The sequence below is a fragment of the Marmota flaviventris genome, chromosome X, assembly GCF_047511675.1.
Source record: "Marmota flaviventris isolate mMarFla1 chromosome X, mMarFla1.hap1, whole genome shotgun sequence".
Lineage (NCBI taxonomy): Eukaryota > Metazoa > Chordata > Mammalia > Rodentia > Sciuridae > Marmota > Marmota flaviventris.
In genome coordinates this window covers 56,920,302-56,932,816 of record NC_092518.1, presented here as the reverse complement: position 1 = coordinate 56,932,816, position 12,515 = coordinate 56,920,302, and the positions used below count along the sequence as shown (strand labels likewise).

General features: G+C 33.7%; 1 protein-coding gene across 1 annotated transcript in view; it reads right to left on the bottom strand.

Moving 5' to 3' along the window:
* Tex11 (testis expressed 11) overlaps nt 1-12,515 on the bottom strand; it is a 299,055-nt gene that overhangs the window by 127,288 nt on the left and 159,252 nt on the right. The window contains exons 14-15 of the mRNA XM_027935840.2: nt 7,896-8,047; nt 5,194-5,279 (exon numbers count right to left, since the gene is read on the bottom strand). Coding sequence (XP_027791641.2) covers nt 5,194-5,279; nt 7,896-8,047 — 238 coding nt within the window. The remainder of the gene's footprint in view (nt 1-5,193; nt 5,280-7,895; nt 8,048-12,515) is intronic.

Sequence of the window (12,515 nt, the reverse complement as noted above, 5' to 3'; positions counted from 1 at the left end):
ATTAAAAAAAGAAAAAGAAAGAAAAATCTAATAGAAATAGTCTGTATTTTTATACCTTTATTTTATTTATTGATTTTTTAAAAATGTGGTGTTGAGGATTGAACCCAGTGCTTCACATGTGCTAGGCAAGCACTCTATCACTGAGCTACAACACCAGCCCTGGATTTTTTTTTAAATCTCAGAAAACTTAGATCACTTATGAACACCAAGGTAAGGTAAATGAGTCCCCTCTACATTATCAAGAATGTTCATAGTTTTCAGTTAAGGACATGAATCATTAGGTCCTTTAAGGAATAAATGCCCTTTTCAAGTAGAAACAGCTGTGTTGAGCAGGTAAAACACTACCTTTACTAGATATAAAATTACATTCTTTTCCAGGGTTGAAAGTGAAGGCTAAAAAAAAATCATTCATCAAGACTAGAAAATGAGGGGGAAGACAAAGAATCAATAGCAAAAGGGGAATTCTAAAGTAGTTTTTCACATTCTCAGTATAGAAATAAATAAAGGCCCTCTAAAAGAGAAAAAGAATACCATTTTATTTTGCAGAAATTATGTGTAAGTCCTAGATCACTACATGCTCTTATAAGGGATTCTGTTTCCTTGTTTTAGGTGTACAATTCCTTGTTTCTTAAACTTTGTTCCCCGTTTTTATGGATCAATAGTTCTTTTCTTTTTATCACTCAGAAGCATTTAAAATATATGGAGGGCTGGGGATGTGGCTCAAGTGGTAGCGCGCTCGCCTGGCATGCATGGGGCGCTGGGTTCGATCCTTAGCACCACATAAAAATAAAATAAAAATTTTGTGTTCACCAAAAACTAAAAAATAAATATTAAAAAATAAAATAAAATATATGGATATGGGCTTGGGATATAGCTCAGTCAATAGAGTGCTTGCCTCCCATGCACAAGGCCCTGGGTTCAATCCCCAGCATTTAAAAAAAAAATACATAGATATACCACAGTTTGCATATTCACATTATCAATATCCAAATTTTTTTAATCTCACAAAATTGAAACTCTGGGAGTCAGGGATATAATTTATTGGAAGAGTGCATGTGTAGCATTCATGAGGCTCTGGGTTCCATTGCCAGAATCAGGAAAAAAAAGTAAACAATAATTCCTTCTTTCTTCCTCCCCCAACCCCCTTGTAACCACCATTGTACTTTGTCTCTATGAGTTTTACTACTATAGATACGTCTACAAGTGGAATCATATCTTATTTGTCTTTTTGTGTCTGGCTTATTTCACTTCGCATAATGTCCTTATGGTTTAAGCATGTATCAGAATTCAACAATATTTTAAGGCTGGATAATATTCCACTGGCTATGTGTTCCAAATTTTGTTTATCCATTTATTTGTTGATGGAACTTGATTGTTTCCATCTTGTGAATAATGTGAACAGTTCTGCTGTCAGTATGGGTGTACAAATATCCCAAGAGTGTGCTTTTTCTGGGCACAGAGATGCACACCTGTAATCCCAGCTACTTGGAAGCTCAGTGATAGAATGCTTACCTAGCATGTGCCAGGCCCTGGGTTCAATCCCCAGTATGGAAAAAACAAAAGTTGTGCTTTTAATTCTTTTTGACATATTTTCCATAGTGACTACACCATTTTACATTTCCACCAACTGTTTCTTTTTAAACAATGTTTGCTGTCAGGTATAGAATTCTAAGTTGCCAGGGTTTTCTTTCATTATTTAAAAAAATTAAATTTTTTTAGTTGTAGTTGGACACAATACCTTTATTTTATCTATTTATTTTTATGTGGTGCTGAGGATCAAATCCAGTGCCTTGTACGTGCTAGGTGAGTGCTCTACCGCTGAGCCCCAGCCCCAGCCCCAGCCCCTTCTTTCATTATTTTAAAGATATTGCTCAACTGAGTTCTTGCTTGCATTGATGTTCTCCTTAATTTTTTATTAATTTATTTATTTTAATTAGGTATATATGTAGGCAGAATGCATTTTGATAATAATTGCAGCCCAACTTTTCATTTCTCTGGTTGTACACGATGTAGCATTGCACCATCTTATGCAGTCATACATGTACCTAGGGTAATGATGTTCATCTCATTCCACCTTCTATATGTAGGGTATAATTTTTCTTGGCTACTCTTACAATATTTTCTGTCACTGGTTTTAAGCAATTTGATCATTATGTGCCTTGGTGTAGTTTTATTTTCCTTACATGTGGAGTTTGTTAAGATTCTTGACTCTGTGGGTTTAGATTTTTCGGCCACTATTTCTTCAAATACTTTTCTCTCCCTCTTCATTTGAAAATTCCAATTACTCATATATTTGGCTACCTGATGTTACTGATACTCTTTTAAGGTTTTTCTTTTCTGTGTATTTCGTTTGGGTCACTTCTTTGCTATTACTTCAAGTTCACCAATCTTATTCTACAATGTCTCATCAGATGTTAATACTATCTGATATTAATTTCATCCTAAAAATTAAATTTTCATCCCTAGAAGTTTGGTTTGGGTAGTTTTATATATTCTATGCCTCTGCTTAGCTTTTTAAATGTATGGAATATAATCATAAGAAATATTTTAATGTCCCTTTTTATTAATTCTAATCTTCTATGTCATTTATGGGTCAGTTTCAATTGATTGCTTACTGTTTTCACTATAGATTGTGTTCCTTGCCTCTTTGTGTGCTTGGCTATTTTACGGGATGCCAAACATTGTGAACTTTACCTTGCTGGGTGTTCTGTATAGCTTTAAAAATTCTCAAACTCTGCTGTAAGAAGCAATTAAATTCTTTGGGATCAATCTGATCCTTTCACAACGCACTTAAATTATTTTTTTAAGTTGGGTTGGAGCAGGGCTCAGTGAGGTATTAATTATTCCCTACTACTGAGGCAAGACTCTTCTCAGTTCTCTATCCAGTGTCCCATGAATTAGAGATTTTCCAGTCTGAGTGGTAAGAACAGGTTCTAGTGGTCTGGGGAGGTAGTTCAGTGGTATATCACTTATGTAGCATGCACAAGGCTCCAGGTTTCATCCCCAGCACCACAAAAACAAACAAACAAAAAAATGGGCTCTATGCCCAGATGTATGTGAGTGCCAGGTACTTATCCTCTTAATATTTTAGATGGTTACACCCTCTATTAAACACTGGAGGAGGACCTTCTGATGACTAGGATTCTTTTTTTTAGTAAAAAAATTTTGTACTTATAGATGGTAAGAATGCCTTTATTTATTTTTACATGGTACTAAGGATCGAACCCAGTGCCTCACACATGCCAGGCAAGCACTCCGCCACTGAGCTACAGCCCCAGTCCTCTCTCTTTTTTGCTACTTGGGATTGAACTCAGGGGTACTCCACCTCAAAGCCACATCCCCAGCCCTATTTTATATTTTATTTAGAGACAGAATCTCACTGAATTGCTTAGCACCTCACTTTTGCTGAGGCTGGCTTTGAACTCACAATTCTCCTGTCTCAGCCTCCCGAGCTGCTAGGATTACAGGTGTACACCTCCATGCCCAGCTGGGATTCTCTCTCTCTCTCTCTCTCTCTCTCTCTCTCTCTCTCTCTCTCTCTCTCTTTGCTATGCACCCCTCTCTGATTCTCTGTACTATGAACTTTAGATGACTAGGTGTCCCTAGATTCTCAGTATCATCTCCCCAAATAAGGATGCCTGGCAGGTTACAATTCAGTTCCCTTTCCCAAGTTATAGCCTGGAAACTAAAGGCAGTAAGTTATACATTTGTAGTATTCATCATGTTTCCTATTTCCCAGGGATCATTCTTCACTGCCTGATCATCAGTATCATTAATTTTTTTTTTCATTTCATGTCTTGTATTTTTTTTGGAAGGGTATTGTTCAAGCAGGGACATAACTGTTCTCTATTACCACATATTGGTTGGAGGTAGAAGCATACCATAGCTTCCTTCCTTCATAGCTTCCTTCCTTCCTTCCTTCCTTCCTTCCTCCCTCCCTCCCTCCCTTCCTTCCTTCCTTCCTTCCTTCTTTTGTAGTGCTACTGATCAAACCTTGGGCCTTGCTCATGCTAGGAAGGCATTCTGCCACTGAGCTGCATCCTCAGTTCAAACTTTTTACAAAGTATGTACCATTTTATTTACATATGCAAATATACAAATACACAAGAAGATTACAAGGAATATATAACATTTTAAGAATGACCAGGATTATGAGTGACTGTTCTTTGCTTTAAAAATCAATGTATCTCTACGTGTGTATAATATGTCAAAATACTCTCATCAGGGGAAAGGGAAAAAAAAACAAGGGGGAGAAATGAATTACAGTAGATGGGGTAGAGAGAGAAGATGGGAGGGAAGGGGAGGGAGGGGGGATAGTAGAGAATAGGAAAGGCAGCAGAATACAACAGACAATAGTATGGCAATATGTAAAACAGTGGATGTGTAACCGATGTGATTCTGCAATCTGTATACGGGGTAAAAATGGGAATTCATAACCCACTTGAATCAAATGTGTGAAATATGATATGTCAATAACTATGTAATGTTTTGAACAACCAACAATAAAAATTAAAAAAAAAACAACAAAATACTCTCATCATGTATATCTAAAAAGAACACATTTTTAAAAAAGAAAAAAAGATCAATGTATCTTTAGTTTCAAATTTCTCTGCAGGAAACCTGGATTGTTTCATAAAGTTTTTCTTTTTTTCATCTCTTTCTTAATTTTTCATCTCTCTCTTAAAATGCTTTTAAGTATGAGGCCAAGTAGATATTTATGGAGCCGTCAACTCCATAAATACCTACGTGGCCTCATACTTTTTTTAAGGTAACAAAATTCCTCTAACTTTCTTGTCCCTCATATTAAAATAAATTAGATTCCTGTATTTTAATATCAGTGATGTCATTTTGCTATACTACAATTCTCAATGGAAAGGAATCATGTCTTCCATTTTTTAAATATTTATTTTTTAGTTATAGGTAGACACAATATATTTTATTTGTATGTGGTGTCAAGGATCAAACCCAGTGCCTCATGCATGCTAGGCAAATGCTCTACCTCTGAGCCATGTCTTCCATTTTTGAATAAACTTTTTGTACAATGCCCACTAGCACTCCACACTGAATATTTAGTAAATAGATAGTATTTAAAAGAGAGAAACTCTTAAGGAATTTGATGCCCTATGATTCTTATAGTGAACAAAGTTTTATTTGTTGCAGTGGATAAAGAATGAAAATAATGTACTCCCAAACCTCAAAACTTCTGGCAGCTTTGTTCCACAGAATGTTTTGTAACCAGCCTACTAATTCTGTTGTCAGTTGACTTCCTGTTTGGTGACCTGAAAAACACAAAACCAAAAACCCCCTAAGCTCTGAAAGCAAGAATTTAGATCTATTACATTAAACAAAGAGTGCTAACTATACTCAAAGCCTATAATCTTTACGTAATGGCTATAAAAACAATCACATTCAGACAGGTTTTCATCATCAATTTTAGGTTTACCACCAAAATTGATTATATAATGCAATCAGAGTTTTCTAGAACCAAAGTAATTCTCCCATCAGTCTGTGATAGATTTCCAGCCTACTCTCTTTTAAACTTATTTTCCATGTTCCAAATTAGATCATCATTTGGTACCTTAACAAGGTTATTGTGAATGAGCAGACAGCGATGCCAGAAATCATTAATAAGAAGTGTTTATATCATTATGTACTAAATAGATCAGATCAAGTTCACAAGAAAGGCCAATTATACCTTTAAGCCTTGGTAAAATACTTTAAGACCACACTTACAAATAAACTTTATTAGGTTAAATCGTAACTTGTGTCTGATTATTTCTGGTGTAGACATTTACAGGGTTCAAATACATCAGCACATTAAGGTAAAGTTTAAACTATAATAGAATTCTATACCACTTTTCTTCTGTCTCTTTGGCACAAACCATCAATTTCTACAAAATTTTTTATTAGAACGCTAAGAATGTCTGATTCCCTAGCCAAGTCAGCAAATGTAGTTTGTGTCATGACTTAATTAAAAATAGTCACAAGAGTGTAAATGGTTACCTGATGTATTCACTTAAAATATTACAACAAAATATTTCCTAAGTGGAATTTTAGAAAGATGAGTTGTTCTGTAATAGCAAGTTTTTTAGTTAGCTAACAGTTTACTTTTTTAAATATAAAATATTGTCATTTAAAAAGTCTAAATCTTTTCATGAAAGTTCTTAAATTTTCTAAAAATTAAAGATACTTCCTATTTTATAAGCAAAATTTAATATTTTCTTTACCATTCAATAAGGTCAACAACACTTAAAACTATTGTATTTTATTGCATCATTAATACCTCACAGTAAGCTAGTCATAAACACATACTGAAAGGGATCAAAACATAAGTATACCCAAGCTTAAGTAAACTGATGTTAAACATCTAAATAAACCTATTTGTCAATAATAAATCATTTAATTTCAGTTGAATTAAGTCCAAAACATTTTTGTCATGAACATCTAGAGTCAATAATTTCTCTCCTGGGTTGGGGTTTGTGGCTCAAAGGTAGAGCGCTAGCCTAGCATGTGTGAGGCACTGGGTTCAATCCTCAGCACCACATAAATATAAAAATGAAAGATATTGTGACCACCTATAAGTAAAAAATAAGTATTTAAAAAATAAATATTTTTAAAAATATAAATACATGTGTGTATATATATCACATTGATGATTTTGAGAGTTATTATATAGTACAAATTACTATATTTTTAAAAATATTTGGGGCTTGGGATATAGATCAATGATAGAGCACTTGCCTAGCACACCTGAATCTATGTTTTAAAATTTTTGTAGGTTTTTTTCCTCTCTTACCTGTGTATTTCTCTGCATACCTTTTCTCTGTTTGTAATATGCTATGAATAAAATGCCACGGTTTAGAAAACCAGATAATAAAAGGTTATCAAAATCAGATCTAAAAATAACTAAATCCTTAGTGAAGGTCTAGAAAGAGGGTGTCATCACTAAAATATGGTTCATAGAATCTAGTCAAATGATTTCCTTTTAAAAATATTAATCACTTTGCTTTCATAAAAACATGATGCATATAAGAATTTAAGCAATATGGCAAAGTAAAAATAGAAGAAAGCAATACATTATCTAAAGTGTCACCAGTCAGAATAAACCTGTGTTAACGTTTAGTGACTATCTCTATACATGTATAGAGTTGGAAGGGTGAGGTAAGGGAGAGAATTTTTTAAGAAAGGGATCATATCATCTGTGTTCTTTAAGGTATAGAGATTCTATAGAGTGGAGAAGGGTTTGAGGACTATTAAGCAAATTTAGCTCTTTATCTCTGTAACTAGAAAAACTAATCTACTTTATCTGGGGTAGGGTTCATATAAAATTACATCACAAAGGAATACTGCTATTAAATAGAAGTCTAACAACCAGGAATTTTATTCATAATCCTCATTTTATAGTAGAACAAAACAAGGTCCAGAGATATTGCCTTGCCCAAAAGCACACATCTAATTTGATAGCAAGGTGGAAACATGAAAATAGGCTTGTAATCTCACAATTTCCCACTCCACATGAGCTTTAAGATCAGAAGTTTAGAGGCTAGGGTTGTGGCTCAGTGGTAGGGTGCATGTGTGAGGCACTGGGTTAGATTCTCAGCACCACATATAAATAAATAAATAAAGGTCCATCAGTAACTAATAAATTTTTTTTAAAAAATCAGAAGTTTGTTTATTTTTTATGTTGTTTTGTTATTTTTGCCTACGTTATCATTCTAGCTCATCAAATTTGTGAAATCTGCATAGGTGAGGTGTTACTGTTAAAGTATATTAGGGAGAAAAAAAGAAGTACAAGAAATCTATTGACTTCAGGATTTTGCTATTGCTCTGACAACTATCTTAGAATTATATGCAGATTAACACCTTTCTAAAACACTTGCAGAAATCCTACTGACCCATAATGATTTCTTCAATCTTCTCCTTGGCAAGCAATTCTTCTTTCCTTTGTAAAAGCATGTCGATGTGGAACAATACAGCTTTCCCAATATTTTCTGAGGACTTAAAATGTTCACAGATAGTCTTCAGGAAATGAAATCCAACAGATTCTCTGTTCAAAAAGATATAATTTTAAGCAATGTCAACAGAAGAACATTTATTTCAGCATGAACAAAATAAGCCAGATAAAAGTATATCTGACTGTAATCCCAGTGGCTCGGGAGGCTGAGACAGAAGGATCGTGGGTTCAAAGCTAGCCTTAGCAATAGCGAGGCACTAAGCAACTCAGTGAGACCCTGTCTCTAAATAAAATACAAAATAGGGCTGGGGATATAGCTCAGTGGTTGAGTGTCCCTGAGTTCAATCCCCAGTACCAAAAACATAAGTATATCCAAGCTTAAGTAAACTGATGTTAAACATCTAAATAAACCTATTTGTCAATAATAAATCATTTAATTTCAGTTGGATTAAGTCCAAAATATTTTTGTCATGAACATCTACAGTCAATAATTTCTCTCCTGGGTTGGGGTTTGTGGCTCAAAGGTAGAGCACTCGCCTAGCATGTGTGAGGCACTGGGTGCGATCCTCAGCACAACATAAATATAAAAATGAAAGATATTGTTACCACCTATAAGCAAAAAATAATAATTTCTCTCCTAATCTCTAATCTATGCCTTCTCCTGGAAATGATGCCAATTTTTAAAAACTGGTAACTGAGATCCAGTAAAGTTGCATGAACTGACATGAGAAATTTACCAGTTACCTTCACCAATGACTCTTTTTGTTTGATTACCAAAAAATACACCAGTATTTTAAAAATGCCAATAGTGCTGGGGCTGGGGTTGTGACTCAATAGCAGCGCACTTGCCTAGCATGTGTGAGGCACTGGGTTCGATCTTCAGCACCACAAATAAATAAATAAATGGTACATCAACAACTAAAAAATATTTTTTAAAATGCCAACAGTGCATAGACTGGAAGACTTAATGTTGCTAGAATGTCAATAATTCCAAGGTTATCTACAGATTTAGTGCAATCTCTATTAAAATACTAATGACTTTTTTGAGGAAATTAAAATATCCGTCTCCATCCTAAAATTCATATGGGATCTCAAGGAACCCTGTATAACCAAAACGATCTTAAAAAGGAAGTTGGAAGATTCATGTTTTCTGATTAAAATGCTACAGTAATCAAAATGTATGTAACTGGTGTAAAATAAATCCAAAACCAAAAACAGACAGACCAATGAAATGGAATAGAAAACCTAGATATAAACCTTTATATAAATAGTCAAATGATTTTTGACAAAGGTGCAAAGTCCATTCAATGGTGAAGGGACTGTCCTTTTCCACAGGGAAAACTGAATTTTCACATGCAAAAGAACGATATTGGACTTTTACCATAACTCATGTACAAAAATTAACCCAAAATGGATTCAGAAGCTAAATGTGAGTACTAAAATAATTGTCTCTGGTTGCAGAAGTAATTAATCCTACATGTAGAAAACCCTGAAGAATCTACTAAATAGGAGGCAGGAGGATTTCAAGTTCAAAATCAGCCTCAGCAACTTAGCAAGTCCCTGTATCAAAATAAAACATAACAAGTGGGGAATGTGGCTCAATGGTTAAGGATCCCTAGATTTAATTCCCTATACTCCCTCCCCCCCCCAAAAAAAAATCCACCAAAAAGTGGTGAGAATAAACAAATCCAGTGAAGTTTCAGGATACAAAATCAACATAAAAAAATCAGTAGCATTTCTTTATATTACAATGAAATATCCAACAAGGAAATCAAGAAAACAATTCAATTTATTCTATTGTGAAAAAAATATGCAATACTTAAGAATAAATTTAAAGAAAGATCTGTAAGCCATAAATTATAAGACAATGATAAAAGAAATAGAAGATGACAGAAATAAGTGGAAATATATTCTGTGATCCTGGATTAGAAGAATTAATGTTGCTAAAATGTTTATACCACTTAAAGTAATCTATAGATTCAAGGTAATCCCTATCAAAACTCCAATAGCATTTCTCACTAAAATAGAGAAAACAATGCTAAAATCCACATGGAACCACAAAAGAACCTAAATAACCAAAGACGTCTTAAAAACAAAGAACAAAGTTGGAAGCAGCACATTTTCTGATTTTAAATTATACTACAAACCTATAGTAATCCATAATAACAGGGTATTGGCATAAAACAGACACATAGATAAATGGAACATAATTGAGAGCCCACAAGAAAACTTAGACATAATATACAATCAACTAATTTTTGACAAGGGCACACAGAACACAGTGAAAAAAGTACAGTCTCTTCAAAAAATGGTGTTTGGAAAACAAAACATCCACATGCAAAACAATGAAAATGGACCCTTATTGTACAACACACACAAAAATCAACCTAACATATGTAGAAGACATATGTAGAAGTGTAATAATTGAAACAATAAAACTCTCAGAATAATAAAATAGGTCACAAGCTCCTTGACATTGCTCTTGGCAATGATTTTTTTTTTTAGATAGGACACCAAAAGCACAGGCAACAAAAGCAGAAATAAATGGAACTACATAAACCTAAAAAGTTTCTGCAGAGCAAAGGAAGCAATCAACAAAATGAAACCAACAACACACATAACAGGAGAAAATATTTGCAAACCATATATCCAATGAGAGATTAATATCTAAAATATATACAACTCTATAGCAAAACTCCCATAATCTAGTTTAAAAAGGGCAAAAGATCTGAACAAACATTTTTTTTTCAATGAAGACATACAAATGATGATCATATATATGAAAATGTGCCCAGCATCTCTAATCATCAGGGAAATGCAAATCAAAACCACAATGAAATATCATTTCACAGTGTTAATGGCTATTATTTAAAAAAGGCAAAAGATAGCAAATGTTGATGAGGATATGGGGAAAAGGGAACCATTATATATTGTTGGTGAAAATGTAAACTGTTAAAGCCATTAGGGAAGATAGTATAGAGGTACCTCAAAAAATTAAAAATAGAACTGCCAGCAATCCCACTTCTGGGTATATATTCAAAGAAAGTAAAATTATATCTAAAGAGATATATGTACCCCCCTGTTCATTGCAGCTTTATTCATAATAGCCAACATATGTAAACAACCAAAATGTCCATTAATGGATGAATGTTAACACAGGGTGTATTACATATACAACAGAATATTATTCATCATTAAAAGCAAGGAAACTCTCTCACTTGCAATGACATGGATGACCCTGGAGGAAATTATGTTAAATAAAGTAAGTCAGACACAGAAAGATGATTACTATATGACTTCACCTCTATGTGGAATCTAACAAAGTCAAACTCATAGAAACAGAGAATAGAATAGTGGTTACCAGGATGGGGGATGTTGGTCAATGGGTACTCACTTTCAATGACAAGATGAATAAGTTCTGGAGACCTAATGTATAGCATTGTAACTATAGTTAACAATAATTTATACTTGAAATTTGCTAAGATGGTAGATCTTAAGTATTTTCACCCCCAAAAAGGTAACTATGTGAGGTATGGATATGTTAATTAGCTTGATTGTGATAATTATTTTACAATGTACATATATATCAATATATCACATTGTTGGCCTTGAATATATAAAATATCAATTATATACTTCAATAAAATTTTTAAAAGATCTTGTTTACAAAATATTGAAAGGTGTTTCTGATTCAATACTAAGAAAACAACTATTAAAAATGAGCAAAAGAGGGCCAGAGTTATAGCTCAGTTGAGCGCTTGCCTCTCATGTGTGAAGCAGTGGGTTCGATTCTCAGCACTGCATATAAATAAGTAAATAAAATAAAGGTCCATCAACAACTAAAAATATTTTTTAAAGATCTGGAAAAACATTTCACAAAAAGGAACACATAAATGACAAGCTTATGAAAAATGTTCAACATTATTAGCCATTATAAAATGCTGATTAAGGTCAAAATGTGATATAATTCCACCTATTAAATGAAAAGAGGCTAACAATATTCAATTTGTGCCAGAATACAGAGGAACTGGAACTCTCATATATTGCTGGTTGAAATGTGAAATAAAAAGTTATAACTATTTTGAAAAAAGAGTTTGGCAATTTCTTGAAAAGTTAAACATATACTTTACCATCTAGACTAGCCATTTCATTTCTAGGTCTTTACCAAGGCAAATGAAAGCATATGTACATAAAAAAATATGCACCTGGATGGTCATAGCAGCTTTATTGAATTGTCCCAAACTGGAAACCATCAAAACGTCCATAAGCAGGTGAATAGATAAACAAATTGTGGCATATTGGTCACAGAATACTTCACAGAATAAAAAAAATGAACAATAGCTACAAGCAACAACATGAAGGGACCTCAAGAAATTATGGACAGAAGCCAGAATGAACAAGAATCAGTGGCATATACCTAAAATTCCAGCTACTTGGAGGCTGAGGCAGAAGGATTACAAATTTGAAGCCAGTCTGGGCAACTTAACAAGACTCCTTCTCAAAATAAAATTTAAAAAATCAGGTGGGGTGGGGCTGCAGTTGTAGTTTAGCAGTAGAGCGC